The sequence below is a fragment of the Triticum dicoccoides genome, chromosome 2A (assembly GCF_002162155.2).
Source record: "Triticum dicoccoides isolate Atlit2015 ecotype Zavitan chromosome 2A, WEW_v2.0, whole genome shotgun sequence".
Taxonomy (NCBI): Eukaryota; Viridiplantae; Streptophyta; class Magnoliopsida; order Poales; family Poaceae; genus Triticum; species Triticum dicoccoides.
The window spans coordinates 140,246,068-140,261,559 of NC_041382.1; the positions used below are offsets into that span (position 1 = coordinate 140,246,068).

A 15,492-nucleotide genomic window follows, 5' to 3' on the forward strand; every position below is an offset into this window, starting at 1 on the left:
TGGATTTGTCGGATGTCATGTTTGGTTCAGATTGCCTCTTAAGCCAAGGGTTTAGCCGTGTTGTTTACTTGTTCAGGTTGAGCACCCTGTGTCTCTCTACTCTAGGCACCGTGTTCATGTCATCTTGTGTTCGTGCCATGCGTTGTACCCTCGTACTCATTCTATTTTCTTGCATCAATAAAAAGATACATAAGCATTGCGTATTCGTGAAAAAACCAAGTGATTTGCCGTCGACGAAGCCTTTCCTACCGTCTTTATATTTAGGAACAGAGGGTGTACTATTTAAACCAAACTGCTATAGGATTTACAAAAGTTGCACTTTTTCACCAAAATTTCAAGCGAGCAAGAGAACAATTGATTGTTTCTTCACTGACGACACGCACACACCCCTACGATCCTACCCGCCACTCCACTCCCGTCTTTCGAGGTTCAGGACCGGCCGGAGTAGAGCAATGAAGGCCGTCGCCAGCCACCAGTACCACGGCGTCCGTCCACCCTCGCCGACGCCGGCGACTAAGATCTCCATTCCCGTCTCCGCCGGCGGGGGCGCGGAGGCGGCGCTGCTCGGGAAGGGGCGGTACAAGGCGTGGGCCCTCGTCGCCATCGCTCTCCTCGCGCTCTGGTCCATGTTCGCCGCCTCCGTCACCCTCCGCTGGTCCTCCGGCGACCTTGCCGCCGTCCCCTGGGACTTGAGTAGTCCCCTCCTCGACGACCTCGACCCGCTCGTACGGCCCCTCTACACACATTTCCTCTCAGATCTTGCCCTACATTGGTGCTTGTTCAGTTGTTCTGTTCATAAATCCTGACCTCAAACATGTATCTGTTCTTAGAAACATCAAATATTTGACATTGCGAATTTTTTTAAGGTGATGGTTAGTTGGTTACCTCTAAGTTTTCAGAATAAGAATGAAATGGGTGGTACACTTACTTCTTTTTCGATATTGGGTGATACACTTACTCATTTCAACAAACATATGAGTATACCTGGAATCCTGATAGTAATCAAGCTTTGCACGACGAATTAATTATCTAGACATATGGGGATTTCAGCCATACATATGCATCTTTTCAGTTTCTGAATGTTCAGTTTTATGCTGTGGAAGTGCTATGCTTTATGCTGAAAACCTGAAACCATGATGTTACGGTGATACCTTGATATCGATTTTTATGAAGAAATGTTTTAGCTGGTATATTACATGTATGAAGAACCGTCTTCCTTGTTCTTGGTTTGGGTTATGGCAACGTGCTGACTTGTGATAATCATTTAAGTAGTGTTTCAATCTTGATATTGTTACCGGCGGTAGGCCAGTGTAAAGTTCAAGCAAATGAAACTAGAACTACTTCTGGGTTTATGTTTTTTTCTAGTGAGTACTGAAGTATGCCTACTTATGAATTGAGTAGGAGATGGAGGAAAGGGAGAAACTAGTGCGCCGGATGTGGGACTTGTACACGCGCACTGGTGATCATGTATGGCTTCCACGGTTCTGGCAAGAAGCATTTGAGGCTGCATATGAGGAGCTTGCTGGTGATGATACACCTGCAAGTGACGCAGCTGTATCGGAGATTGCTCGCATGGCAATTCACAGGCCTGAGCTTGAGCAGGCACGTAATAATAATTAGGTATGAGTGAATTGATCCTTTTGTTAACTTTGTTTCCCCATGAAAATATTGTTTCCTCTTGTTTGAGTTAGCCAATCGAATCGTTATGTTTGCTTTACCTACCAAGCAATTTTGTGGCCACAAGTGCGATTATCATCTCTGAAGCAGCTATCCAGTATCATTTATTAGTATATGTTTGTAAGTTGATGAAGCAAGTAAATCAAATTGTTGGATTCTGCAGCGCTGCCTTTACCTTTCTTAAGTTCATTGCTACAGCCGAGACCAAAACTGAGATGGATTACACAATGAGGGCTGCGATTGCTACTCCAATTATGTGCTCACTGGTTAGATTATTGATTGTAGTCTGCAACTTCTCAACTCTGAGAGAGCATTCAGTAGTGGGTGAAGTGTAGGAAGATCATATGAAAAATGATGTGCAAATAATTATGCATATATGGGATGTTAGACTAGGTGCCATGTGTAATTTCATTAAATAAATCGAAACACCATGCATGGTATCTTCTACTCCCTCTGTAAACTAATATAAGAGCGTTTAGATCACTAAAGTAGTGTTCTAAATGCTCTTATATTAGTTTACAGAGGGAGTAGTTATCAGCAGTTCTGGCAGGTGAATATTGTGCTCGAAGGTCATTCCGATTTTGTATTTTTTTTCCCTACTGCCAATTTGGAATGTTGGTTTTCTTGTGTACTCAACATTAGAGCACCACAAGGATTGGGCCCAGTCTTTAATGCTGGATTACAGTTGTTTTTGTCTCCATCCGAAGGACTTTGAAATTGTTAAGGAGTATTAGCATTCGTGACTCCAAGTCGAATACTAATACTGCTTACCAGAAATAAGCACGTCAACTGAGACTAAATATACTTGTATGTAGTTTTAACTTTCCATGAAGATTTGCAGCAGGTTCTGAAATCTTGATTGTATGGTCTAACGAGTCATTTCATAGGTGCATCCAAGCCCACTGGATCTGAACCTGGTTGTAACTTGAGGAGATGTGTCTTTCTCTTGCATCAGTTTTTGTGCTCCACTTTAGTACACAAATATTATAAGATGGTAGAGGTCTAGAGGATGAAACATGTGGCAGTCGTTTTTCCTCTAGCTATATTATCATGGTGTACTGGACTACTGGTACAGCACTGTCCCATTTCAGTTACCATCCGATTTTATTTACTTTAGTGCATCACTCACTAGAACTAGAACTATCAGTTCCGTGCAACCTTACTTGTTTGGAGGCATCATCAATCACTCGTCACAAACTTGTGAGCTGGCAATCTGGTTTAACTAACTGGTTACTATGAGTATCTAAACAGGAGGATGTATGCTGACTTTCTCAGTTTCCAATCATTTCTTCCCTATCTTTCTTTGTAGAAACAGTACACTGTAAACATTTGGAGAAGTGCAGGTCCAAGCCTCCAAGGTGAATGAGTAGATGGGTCATGCAAAATTTCTCGTCCCATTTCAAGAGAAGATCTTTTTTACGAAGATCATTTCAAGAGAAGATCACTTGCTAACTGTGGTCATCGCAGCATTTCAACTTCTCTCCGTGGTCTTTCATCTGGCTTGTCAGTCGATGCAAAAGCTACACCTTTCTGCAGTATGCAAAGTTAACTTGCACCTTCATGAAGCAGACTGATCCTCATCTCCCTCGTAAGAAGTACTTTGGCATTCTTAGTAGCCAGATGAGAATATCTCTATTTATGTATTTTCTGCACATATCGAGAAGGAACATCACTACTAGAAATTTGGACACTTAAATCATTTGTGTGCTGGTTTTGCTCTCCCCAAAATAAGAATCATTGTGCATCAACATACCCTTTGCGCATGTGGTTATATGCAATGTGCATTAATTTGAGAAGGTCCATTCAACTCAAATGACTGCCAGTATTTTTATATCATGGTGACAGGAATCAACTTCGTTTCTTATCCTGTGTGCTGATGTTGGATTTCCTCGTTTCTCCGTAGCGGTTCATAAACGGACTCAGTCTGTGTAGTATTGCATGGACAAGATGAGTCATGAGTCCAAACTTGCAGGCTATAACTTAAGTGGTTACCTGATAAGTTCAATCATGCAGAATCAACTAAGGGTAGGATTATAGACTTTTCGTCTGGTAATGTGATAACTTTGCAGGCTGCCTAAACAAGCATATGTAGTATTTCTGTATGTGCAAACCTACACGGACAAAACACGGAAGTCAAAAGGTTTGAATACATGAATCGAGATTGTAGATGCAGCTGGACGTTGAACATAATTGGGATGGGATATTCACTTAGTAACTTCTGTAATCAGGTTGATATAGCCCGGATCAGTTTGGAACTGAAAAATTGAAGAATAGAAAGGAGTTGGTAGAGAATGGAAAATAGAAGATGTAAAGTTGTATTAATCTGGAATACGAAACTGAATCGTGGAAAAGGGAAAGTTATTACATCAGGCTAACATCATCATAATTTTCCCTAGAACCCTACATGACTAAACCTTCAATGAAAAGACCGCCTTCAGCCATGTCCTCGTTAGGTTCTTCATCAGCACCATCTATAAGTTATAACATGCCTCTTCAGCGATGGCAGATGACTGCTATGACACTTGGACACCTTCATCGAGTAGCCTTCGGCAGGATGCCAGCTGATCTTTCATCCAGACAGTGGCAGAGAGACCTCCAATTCATACTGGTGAATTTTGTGTTTGGAGATTATTTCTGCTCATGTATATTCATCTTCTTCTTTAGAGATCTGTTGTTCTAGAATCTTGATTGTATGATCCATTGGGTGGCTCTTAAGTTCATCCATGTCCACCTGATCAAACTTAAACTAGGAGGAGAAAAATGAGGTGATGTGTTGGTCTCATGTTTCATACTACCTCCGTTCACTGATGTAAGACGTTTTCATATTAGTGAACAGGAAGTGTACTTAGGCGTAATCTATAGATACAAGATGACGAAAGGATGAAGCATCAAGCATGTGGTCATCAATTTGCCTTCAGCTATAACCCAGGCCACTTGCTTCAGTGTATTTCTAGCTAACAGATCTTCATTCTAGAGTAGAAAATTAGATTCATGCAAAATTCGCCGTCCCGTTTTTCATTCAAAGGTCACCCGCAAAGTGTGTACGAATGTTGCAACAATTCAATTTCCGAAGCTCTGCTGTTCTTTCTACACTTGCCAGCGGATTCAAAATTACGGCTTTCTGCGGTACCATAGTAAAGCAGAACCATGATGAAGCAAAACTGTTGACGAGAGGTGCTATTGCATTCTTGGTGTTACATGTGGCGGCTCGAGTTGCAAAGTTGTGAACATTCTCAACGGAATGAAATTGCCGCCTGGTCCTCTTGGAGGAACAAGAACGTTGTCATCCCAACGAGAACTTGACATGTTCTGAGGCCTGAGCAATCTAGGATTGCTTTATCGTCAACAGACACCTGCCAAGTTGACCACTTTGCAAACTCTAACAATGTTTTAAAACAGTTTCAACGATGTTAGGTCCGTCAGTCTTGGCGCGTAAATGCTCACTGGCCTAAACCACTAGTAGCAGTGTTAGGGACCTCCCCTGGCCCATACTCATACCTGGGCTTTCCCCTTTGATAGCTCATGGGCCGGGCCCGTCTATGCTCACCACTCGGCAACAGCCTACAAGTACTCGGAAGCAGGCAACGAGCACGGCATCCAATGGATCACGAAACCCGGCGGCGGCGGCTATCTTCTTCCCCTTCCTCCTCCTTCCCCAATTCTTGTATCCTGTGATTGTAATCCCTAAATTGCTACACGAATTCGTGAGAAGAGTACTAGATCGAGAGAAGATATTGTTAGGTTGCTAACATCTGGTATTCAGAGCCAGTAAATTTCACCCACCACCACCTCCCTCGATTCCCCAATTTCAACCGGCGACAGCACCATGTCCGATCCGGAGAAGGCTCCTCGTTCCCTCGTCTATCCATCAGAGTGGGATGCCATGACCGCAGATGAGCAGATGTTGTGGTTTCTCAAGCATCTATCGGCACAGATGGATAGTATCAAGTCCGAGCTCGCGGCTGCACGCGTGGGCGCGGGCGATCCGGCAGAGGCCACCTCGCGTGTCAATCCGGTTGCCTCCCCTGCTACTGCTTCGGCTACCTCAACCTCTGCCCTGGTCGCGTCTCACACCGACCGCGCAACCACGGCTGCTCCACCCACCATCGCCGAGGAGGTCCACTGCACCGCCACCGCATTCGACCCCAATCCCGCGATCGGCACCAACAACGCCATAGCCACCCTTCGAACGAACGGAGTGGAAATTCAGGAGGAGAACCAGGTGGTGGCAACAGCAATTCAGGCTGTTAGCATCAACATCGGCGGCAAGTTCACTACTCCCGCACCTCCACTGGTGGCGTCCTCTCCAGAAGTCTCCACCGAGCCTGCTGTCCTTCTCGACGTTTCCTCGTCAACTGGACCGGCTGAGGAGATCCTCCATCATGTGTCTTCTGATTACATCGCTACGACGCTCATGACCTGTTCGACAGAATGCTCGAAAAAATTCAGTGCCATGTCATTCTTGCCTCCAGTCATGACGACGTTGCTACCCCCAGCAACCACACTTGTGCTTGTCGCCGACCTCATTCACCCTGCTACCAACGATGGTTCTAACCGGCGGGTGCCCCTGGACATGGAAGACGAGCTCCTGACCAGTCTATCTCCTCTGTCGTTCTCAATTGTAGATTCAACGCAGTCGTTTCTGAACCAGGACAGGGACGTCCCGTTTCCCACAAGGCACGAGGGGCTCCTGATACGACCGACTCCGTGGCCATCATTTCAGATGCATTTTGCTGACGGCAATGATGTAAGGCCCGTGCCGTGGCCGTCGTTTGCTGGTTCTCTTGAAGGCACGACTCTGAATTATGAAGGGCTATTGTTGCAAGTTACTTATGTGGTGCAGCGTTTGCCGGTTACTTTGAATTTTTTGAGAGAATACTGGAGGTATCTACCAAGTGTGCGACTGAAATCTTGTCCCTATGAGAAGCTTGCTGGTTGGACCCCTATGCTGCCAAAAGCAATTCCCCTTCGGAATCAGCAGATAATCCAATCACTGGGTGAGGTGAATTGGGGCGTTGTGGAGTGGTGGTCAGTGATCTCTTTTGTACAGTCATTTGCTCCTACTATTCATGTGTCCTGTATAGTCTTCTCTAGCCATGAGTTGATGAGGAAGCCTATGCTACCCTGGAGGCTTGTCGTTCATATTGTGGCCATGGAGGACGAGCTCCTCACCACTCTATCTCTGATATTCTCAGCTGTCGATTCAAAGCAGCCATTCCTGAGCCATGATTTGGACGTTTCGCCGCGTACAAGGCACCAGGGGCTGCTGCTACAGCCGATGTCGTGGCCATCATATTGGGCAGCTCTTATTGCAGAGGGAATGGAAACCCGACCCATTCCATGGCCGCCGTTTGCAATCGGTTTGCCATCAAAAGTCTGCTGTTCTAGTGTTGTCCATTGGAACTTCTCGGTGATTGCTTCTGTTCATGACCTTCATACCTGGACATTCAGGGCACATCGGTTTTTGTCTGTCCAAGTGTGTGGCATTGGCTTGACTAGCAGATCTAATCCAAAGAAACTATTTCATATTGGAGCTTGTGTGTACAATACATGGCAACGGTGGTACAATTTCAGTGGTTGTTTTGCTCTAGAATGCAGTTCTGAACAATATGGTACACAGTGGCAGTCTTGGCGTATACTGGATCAGGCAACATCTGAATTTAAACACTTAAGTCAAAAATGTTGCAGCCAAATGGTGGTGCAGGAAACATTGTATCTCGGAAAACTTTCTACACATGCAAGTTATCTTAGCTGTTTTGGGCCAGAAGCAATTCACTGGGAGCTAGTGAACTACAAGGGCATACAATTTTATCCTTGCTGCATAGGGCACTCACAGGAAGATTCTGAATTTGGAGTACATCATGTATACATGAGCACTAGTACGACACTGCTGTTGTTGCTGTTTAACTGGCATTTATTTCCATATACAAAATTCCTTGTTGGAAAAATGGCAGCATTTAGGAATTCAAGTGCAGTCAAGACCTCTGGGAACTCCAGTCATCAACACTACTTTAATGAATGTGTGAAGTTATGGCCTTCTGCTGCTGGAACTAACGAGAAGATACTTGGTCAGAGGAGTTGGCAGTCTCGCTGCAATGTCAATATGGCCTTTCTCACATCTCCAAACCTGTATAGACTGCGAGTGCTGGGGTGTAATAGTTCGGCTGCTCCTGGGTTTCTTCATACATCCATTGGTTTTTGGTTGGGGGAGCAACATTTGTCATTTCCTGAACTTGATGCAGATGCATGCAAGCATGAACACATACATGCTGCAAGTGAGGGAGATCCAGGATGGTACTCTTTATTCTGTGATTGCTCCTTTGATCTTACCAAGGCTCCGGTTGTTCTTTCGGTCAACTACCCTGCCGACGAAATACTCAGCAAGAGATCACAGGACATGAGCTGTATGGCATCCTCTACATGCTACAATCAGGATCATTTTCAAGAAGGGAGGGGTGTCATTGCATTTGCCGACGTATTCACGCAAGGCTGCTTCGGCTACAGGCACTACATCGGCTTCGACTGTGATGGCTACTTCTCCGTCGCATTTCCCTCCAAGGTCATCAACCACAACACCAACTTCAATCGGGTCTCTGTCGGCCACGACTACTACTACCTCAAGCCCGACAACTTTCCGAGCTTGTTCAAGTCCATCTCGACCATGGCTGCTACCGCGACAACTACCATGGGGATTCCGGCATGATTAAGGATCTCCAAGCACCATGGGATCCTGGCAAAATCTTCGTGATAGCGGTTTGGGGGCAAGCCGCATTTCAAGAAGGGAGAGATGTTAGGGACCTCCCCTGGCCCATACTCATACCTGGGCTTTCCCCTTTGATAGCTCATGGGCCGGGCCCGTCTATGCTCACCACTCGGCAACAGCCTACAAGTACTCGGAAGCAGGCAACGAGCACGGCATCCAATGGATCACGAAACCCGGCGGCGGCGGCTATCTTCTTCCCCTTCCTCCTCCTTCCCCAATTCTTGTATCCTGTGATTGTAATCCCTAAATTGCTACACGAATTCGTGAGAAGAGTACTAGATCGAGAGAAGATATTGTTAGGTTGCTAACAAGCAGCCTTCTCGAGTCTCTTTGAAGAAAGCATTAGCAGGAGAAACTAATATCGACTCGTAGGTTATTATAAGTTTTCAATCATTCTCGTCTGAACTCTGAAGCAGCATGCAGTTTCGGAACATTTCTGGACAATCTAAAGCCAAAGCAGTTAACTGCAACAAAAACTAGGTCAGCAGTAAAAAGAAAGGGAACGTGCATCGTGCTTGGACCCAACCGTTCTGTGCTAACCACTTACTAACTACCCCCATTCAGATTCATCCTTCCATGGCTGGGATCATAATCAAACACAAAAACTCCCCAAACAAATCTACATACTCCCTCGCGCACAAGCCATGACCAACCTTTCCAGTTCCACATCTTGAAAAAATGACATAAATAAACACCAGCCATTACGGCATGCACTACCAATTATGATCGCAACAAATTTTTTTAACTTGTAACCCTTACGAATTCCCTGGGCTGGACACCAGTTTTCTCTGAACGTGCAACGTGTGTCGCCGTTTCGATCGTCACCCCTAGCTAGCCTGCTAGCCAGTACGTATCGACTTTTGTAGTGTGTGGCGCGAGCTAACGGGGTATTCGTGCGGTGTACGAAAACACCACACACCTCACGCGCGCTTTAGGCGTCGGTTACCCGAGATTTCCCATACGGAACCACTCTCGTTTCCGTGAAGAGAAACCAGCGTGCACACAAACAGTGTCACGTCAGCTCCTGTTTCTTTTTTTTTCTTTTTTTGAGGGGTAGCTCCTGTTTCTTCCCTGGTCGACGATCGATTTCTTCTCGCTCCGGCGCACCGGAGTGGACACGATTTGTGCGTCGGAGAGGGGAGCTGGCACCGGCCGGCCGGGCGCTCCCCATATTTAATGGCGTCACCACTTCCTCGCGCCTCCAACGTCTTCTTGCATTCCGTCCCAACCCAACCCAACCCATTCCCTCCTCCTCCATATAATCATCGCGTGCACCATCACTCCGATCATGTCATCTGGTGCCAGTAACGCCTAGACGCGGCCCCCCTCCGACCGACCGACCGATCGATCGAGCTCCTCTATATCTCCTCTGCCAAGCTGATCAGCTCCCTAGTCCGGCCGTCTCCCTCCCAAGCCACGTGCTAGCTCGCGTGCGCGATCACCATCCAGTTCACCGATCCCAGCGTGACGATCTGACCTACACACTCGTTGTAGAGCTAGGAGTCCATGGCCGCCGCCGCGGCGGGCAAGCGGCCCTGCTGCGCCGTGGTGCTGGGCTTGTTGCTGGCGGCCGTGACGGCCGCCGGCGCCGAGTTCATCACGTGGGAGGACCTGACCATGCCGGCCGTGGCGGGGCTCATCCGCGCCGCGCCGGTGGACGTCAAGTCGGCGGCAGCGCGCCGCGGGGGCGTGGGCGTGAGCACGATCGTGGTGTCGCAGGACGGGACGGGGCACTCGCGGACCGTGCAGGGCGCCGTCGACATGGTGCCCGCCGGGAACACGCGGCGGGTCAAGATCCTCGTCAGGCCCGGGGTGTACAGGTGAGGCGATCGCGATCCGCCCGTCCAGTCCACCACCGCTGCCCCTCAATCGATCTCGACTTCGCAGTAACTGCCTCCAAGAGTTAATGGGGCCATTAAGTTACAGTGTGTTCCTCCCTTCCTAGCTTCTCAACAGCCATTTCTAGTCATCTAGAGCTGGCTATGTGTGCGTTGCCTGCCGGTAGCAGCTACCGAAGCTAGTAATTTCCCATTTCTATCTTAGTGCCTGCAGGCTACACAATGCAGGCTCTACTAAATCTGTAGAGTGTGCTGCTTCTAATTAGGCAAAATATCGTACTACTATATTTTTATTATGCACGGATGAATACAGAATGGGTCCTTTTTGTTGAACAATTCTTTTGTGTAAGGACTGAACTAACAAGCTAGGCATGGGATGTGGTGGATGGATGCAGGGAGAAGGTGACGGTGCCGATCACGAAGCCGTTCGTGTCGCTGATCGGCATGGGGACCGGGCGCACGGTGATCACATGGAACGCGCGGGCGTCGGACATCGATGCAACGGGGCACCAGGTCGGCACCTTCTACTCCGCCTCCTTCGCCGTCGAGGCCGACTACTTCTGCGCAAGCCACATCACCTTCGAGGTGCACGTCCGGCTCTACCTCTCCGCCCATGACCATCGCCGGCGATCAGCCGCCTCTTGCTTCGAAATGTGACATGTGTATATGCGTCGTACGTGGTCGGTGCAGAACTCGGCGCCGGCCGCGCCGCCGGGAGCGGTGGGGATGCAGGCGGTGGCGCTGCGGCTGTCCGGCGACAAGACCATGCTGTACAGGTGCAGGATACTGGGGACCCAGGACACGCTCTTCGACAACATCGGGAGGCACTACTTGTACAACTGCGACATCCAGGGCTCCATCGATTTCATTTTCGGGAACGCCAGGTCCCTGTACCAGGTACTGAAAGATTGTCCAAGATTTGATATTGCTCTCAATACGTTCTTGTGTATCAACCATGCACATTTTCTCTACGATATTTGCCATGTTGCTAGGTAAAAATTAGTTGTGCACGCTGCTTTTATAATACCACTGTAGAATATTTTGCTCCCATAGGCTACTATTTTGATGCTGAATTTGCCGCCTTGCCATCTGCATGTCCTCCCTTCCATGGACCAGAATAATAATTCTTGGCCGTTGCACTGTGGGTTGCTATCACAAATTTCACAATTCAGGCATGCACCAATCCCTGACATTCCATTCCATTTCTTACAGCAAGCACTTGTTTGACACTTGGTTTCCTCACTTTTGACGTGTCTGACGTGTAGGCTCTCTAGCATGTATTGTGGCGCACAGCTTGATTAGCACTTAGATAGCTAGATTAGTGGAAATCCGGTAGCTAGGCACAAACAATGCCCACAATGCTCTTGCACAAACCTATGCTAGAACCTTTTGTGGTCACATTCTCTTTGCAATCTCGGCATGCACGACTGTCTCACTGGCCCGAAAAATATATCGGAAGTCAAAGTGTCAACGAACGCGACGTCACACGGCATGCATGCTGCTACAGTACGTTTTTTCTTTGACACGATGAACGGGAACTGACGACTTTGCATGAACTCGCAGGGCTGCGCGCTGCACGCGGTGGCGACGAGCTACGGCGCGATCGCGGCGTCGCAGCGGAGCTCGGCGTCGGACGAGTCGGGGTTCTCGTTCGTGGGGTGCCGGCTGACCGGCTCCGGCATGCTGTACCTGGGCAGGGCGTGGGGCAGGTACGCCCGGGTGGTGTACGCCTTCTGCGACCTCGGCGGCATCGTCGTGCCCCAGGGCTGGAGCGACTGGGGCGACCGCGCCAGGACCAAGTACGTGCTGCTCCCCTCGCCTCAATCTCGACCTCAACCACCTGATCATGGAGGAAATCCGTGGGAGAGTGACGCGTGTGGCTGAGCTTTTTCTTGTTGTTTCATGGGCGTGCAGGACGGTGATGTTCGGGGAGTACAAGTGCAAGGGGCCCGGGGCGAGCTCGCGGCAGCGGGTGCCGTGGGCGCGGGCGCTCACCTACGAGGAGGTGCGCCCCTTCCTCGGCCGGGACTACATCAATGGCGAGCAGTGGCTCCGGTTGTAGTAGACAGACGGTGTAAATAAAGAGAGAAAAACATGTGGAGAGGATTGCACGACGTCGTCCTCCAGTTCATTCAGATTGCTTTCTCTCCACTGCAGATAATGTACTACTTACTAGTGGTGGTAGTAGCAGCTCCTAGCCTACATGTGGTAGCACCGGCGTGTAACGGGCCTGACACGTCCATATGTAGCAACATGAGGTTTGTTGGCCCTGTGAAAAGGAATTATTTTTTCCGTTTGTCGTACCAAGGTTTCTTTGATCCTAAAACCTAAAAAGTGCTCGCTAGCTCGTTTGTCTTACAGAGCACACGCGCTCGCGCGCCGTTCGATGATATCTCGCGGCCGCGCGCTTCCTAGGTGAAACCGTCGTTTATTGATGCGTGCGTCAGGTGTCTCCTGGTCGTGGCGTCGCGGTCGAAACCCGTTGGATGCTTAGGCGATCGTGGGTCCCTGCAGTTCTTCTCCCCTCCCCACTTTCGTTTCCTCCCCATTTCAAAACCGCTCCCGAGCGCAGGGGGCGCATCCCATTTCCTCTTCCAATCCCCCGAATTCAGAGCAGCCGACGGCGTCGCGGCAATTCGACGGCCGTCTTCCGCCGGAGTGAGCAAGGGATAGCGTGTGTGGCGTGAAGGGAGGGGTTAAGCGGGCAGGTGCGCGTCGGTGCGGCGACCGGGGCCATACGACTACACCCGCAACACACAGCAGTCGGGGGCGGAAGGCGCTGCAGCGCCGGAGACGCGGCCGAGGAGGAACGACGCACGCGCCTTCGTCGTGCTTTTCGCGCGAAGGAGCAGAATCGCCTTGTTGTTGGGCGGAGGGCAGAATCCCAGGTCAGTTCATCTCGATCCCATTTGTGTAGGCTTGTCAGATCCACTGAGTACCTTTGCCCTTGTAAGAGATTATGCGTAGGTTAACTGATTTGGAAAGGATTAAGCACTCGCTAGGTTTGGTTTGGGTACTGGTGAGATTGGATTCGAGGGGCATTCAAGGCTTGGTGATGCTCAGTAGGATGTCGTGGCGTGTGGAGGGAGAGGGAGGGAGATGTTCTCGTGCATACGTTGTTGATCTGCTAACTTGCCCAACAACTGCTCATATAGTTGCCTAGCACCTTTTTTACATGCAGCAAATGTCCCTATTTGTGTTTGAACAAGGCAATGGGACAATGCTCGATGTTGTAGGCTCCTGTTGTTGAAATGTGTGTGTATGAGGTTGTGTGCTGGGGTTCAACGCTCATGTTTGTTTTTACAGATATGTCATTTGCTTAAGTTTTGTGATTCAGTTGTCAGGCTTTTGCTGGAGTTTTATGAGTCAGTTTGTAAGTGCATCTAGTGCCACCCCTAGTTGGTTTTGGAGTATTGACGACAAACCTAGTTGAGAGACTAATGTGTTTGTGAGAATTGCAGGATAACACAGGTAGAAGTCCCTCATTGTTTCGGTTTTACTACCAGAGATGACCCCTAAAAATGTATGAAGACATTGAAGTCAAAGGTGGTATATGAAGATATTCACATTGAAGACTATGACAAGAGAAGACACGATATGAAGCGTATGGAGCTCGAACACTTAGATCTTACGTAGTTCTTTTTCCGATGTGTTGAGTCATAGGAACCACCGTACTGTTAAGTGGGGTCCAGGAGAACCAGTCAGAATGACTGAAGTGATGTCTAAAAACAAAACCTATGTCTTCGAGTGAAGACAATGAGAGCAAATCTTGTCCAGAGCCGGACAAGTCAGCTTTGCTTGTAGCCCAAGTAAAGTTGCCATGTGAGTTTGAAATCTGACCGTTGGGACACGTGTCAGTTCCTTAGTGACCCAGAGTCATTTCGGACAAATCAGGTCGGGTTGCCAAGTGGCTATAAATAGCCCACCCCCTACAACCATCAATGGTTGGCTGCTCAGATTGAGAGTACGGCTTTTGTCGTTTGAGAGCAACCCACCTCGAAGCCTTTGAGAGAGAATTCCTTGCGAGGATAAAGCCCTAACCACCTAGAGCCAGAGAGAATTGGGCATCACTTAAGTCTTCTTGTCTGTGTGATCTGAAGACTTATTACACTTGAGGACTGTGTTTCCTCCAGACGGTTAGGCGTCACGTTCTGAGCATCCAAGAGACATTGTGTATTGCCAGTGAACGAAGTCTGTGAAGGTTTGGGAGTCTACCTTGAAGACTTATCAGAGTGATTGGGCGAGGACTATGTGACCTTAGCTCAAGGAGAATACGGTGAGGACTTGGTGTCCTGAGCTGCGTGTTCAGGACTGGGTGTCCGGGACTGTGTGTCCTAAGGTTTAAATACCTAGCCGCTTCAACCAGACGTACAATTGTCACAGCAACTGAAACTGGTCCAACACATCATTGTCTTCAACGAGTCACTGGTTTCATCTTCACTTCCTTTTACTTACTGATTACTCATTGTGAAGTCATTGCATGTTTGTTCTATCTTTTGTCTTCACAACGTGAGTGTATAATCTGTTTGGCTTCATAATATCTTCCTACCTGATCCTTATTACACTGCAGCCATTTGTCACTGTGCTTTCACTCTGTTGATACTTGACCATGGCTTGTCTAGTGTAGTCTACCTTCCGCTGCATAGTAATAGGCATATCTCTGCTGTTTGTTTTCATAACTTCACGTTTTGAAGACTTCCATAAAAATCGTCTATTCACCCCCCCTCTAGTCGATATAACGCACTTTCAATTGGTATCAGAGCAAGGTGCTCCCTTGTTCTGTGTGATTCGGTTTAACCACCTGGAGTTTTAGCTATGTCGACTGCAGGGATAATTAAAGTCTCCGCTACGTGCCCCATCTTCGATGGAACTGAATATCCCTACTGGAAGAATAAGATGCGTATGCATCTTGAAGCCATTGACGTCGACCTATGGTATGTCGTCGAGAATGGCGTTCCCAAGGCTGGAGAAGGTGTCACTGCTGCTGATGTCAAGAAATTCGTTCAACTGGACTCTACTGCCAAGAATATCATCTGTGGTCATCTGACCAAAGGACAATATGGCCGTGTGAGTGCTTTGAAGACATCCAAGCTGGTCTGGGACTGGCTCTCCAAGGTCAATGAAGGCATCTCAACCCAGAGAGATCAAAGAATTAGTGTTCTTCGCAATCTCTTCAACCGCTTTAAGCGAAATGACAATGAGAATGTCCAGCAC

The 15,492-nt window shown here is 48.3% G+C and overlaps 2 protein-coding genes across 5 annotated transcripts; both read left to right on the forward strand.

The window, feature by feature from the left end:
• Positions 1-363: 363 nt before the first annotated feature.
• On the forward strand, positions 364-3,427 carry LOC119353840. Of its 4 annotated transcripts, none has more exons than XM_037620529.1 (3): positions 364-725; positions 1,402-1,620; positions 2,993-3,427. In XM_037620529.1, the coding sequence occupies exons 1-2, from the start codon at positions 453-455 to the stop codon at positions 1,618-1,620; spliced, it is 492 nt and encodes a 163-aa protein (XP_037476426.1). In that variant the 5' UTR covers positions 364-452; the 3' UTR covers positions 2,993-3,427. The 4 variants fall into 4 exon arrangements, with proteins under 4 accessions (XP_037476426.1, XP_037476428.1, XP_037476427.1 ...); XM_037620531.1 differs by lacking the exon at positions 2,993-3,427 and adding an exon at positions 1,841-2,375; XM_037620530.1 differs by having other exon boundaries at positions 365-725; positions 3,021-3,427.
• A 6,001-nt stretch (positions 3,428-9,428) lies between these two features.
• On the forward strand, positions 9,429-12,581 carry LOC119353839 (pectinesterase QRT1-like). The gene is made up of 5 exons (XM_037620527.1): positions 9,429-10,260; positions 10,674-10,863; positions 10,969-11,175; positions 11,842-12,077; positions 12,193-12,581. The coding sequence occupies exons 1-5, from the start codon at positions 9,947-9,949 to the stop codon at positions 12,338-12,340; spliced, it is 1,095 nt and encodes a 364-aa protein (XP_037476424.1). The 5' UTR covers positions 9,429-9,946; the 3' UTR covers positions 12,341-12,581.
• Positions 12,582-15,492: the final 2,911 nt, after the last annotated feature.

What these genes read in the sequence shown, in the direction of transcription:
- LOC119353840 (XM_037620529.1), top strand. Translation starts at nt 453, where the DNA reads ATGAAGGCCGTCGCCAGCCACCAGTACCACGGCGTCCGTCCACCCTCG. An exon ending in TCGACGACCTCGACCCGCTC is followed by an intron (nt 726 to 1,401) that starts GTACGGCCCCTC and finishes TGAATTGAGTAG; the next exon opens with GAGATGGAGGAAAGGGAGAA.
- LOC119353839 (XM_037620527.1), top strand. Translation starts at nt 9,947, where the DNA reads ATGGCCGCCGCCGCGGCGGGCAAGCGGCCCTGCTGCGCCGTGGTGCTG. An exon ending in CAAGCCACATCACCTTCGAG is followed by an intron (nt 10,864 to 10,968) that starts GTGCACGTCCGG and finishes TGGTCGGTGCAG; the next exon opens with AACTCGGCGCCGGCCGCGCC. An exon ending in ACGCCAGGTCCCTGTACCAG is followed by an intron (nt 11,176 to 11,841) that starts GTACTGAAAGAT and finishes ATGAACTCGCAG; the next exon opens with GGCTGCGCGCTGCACGCGGT.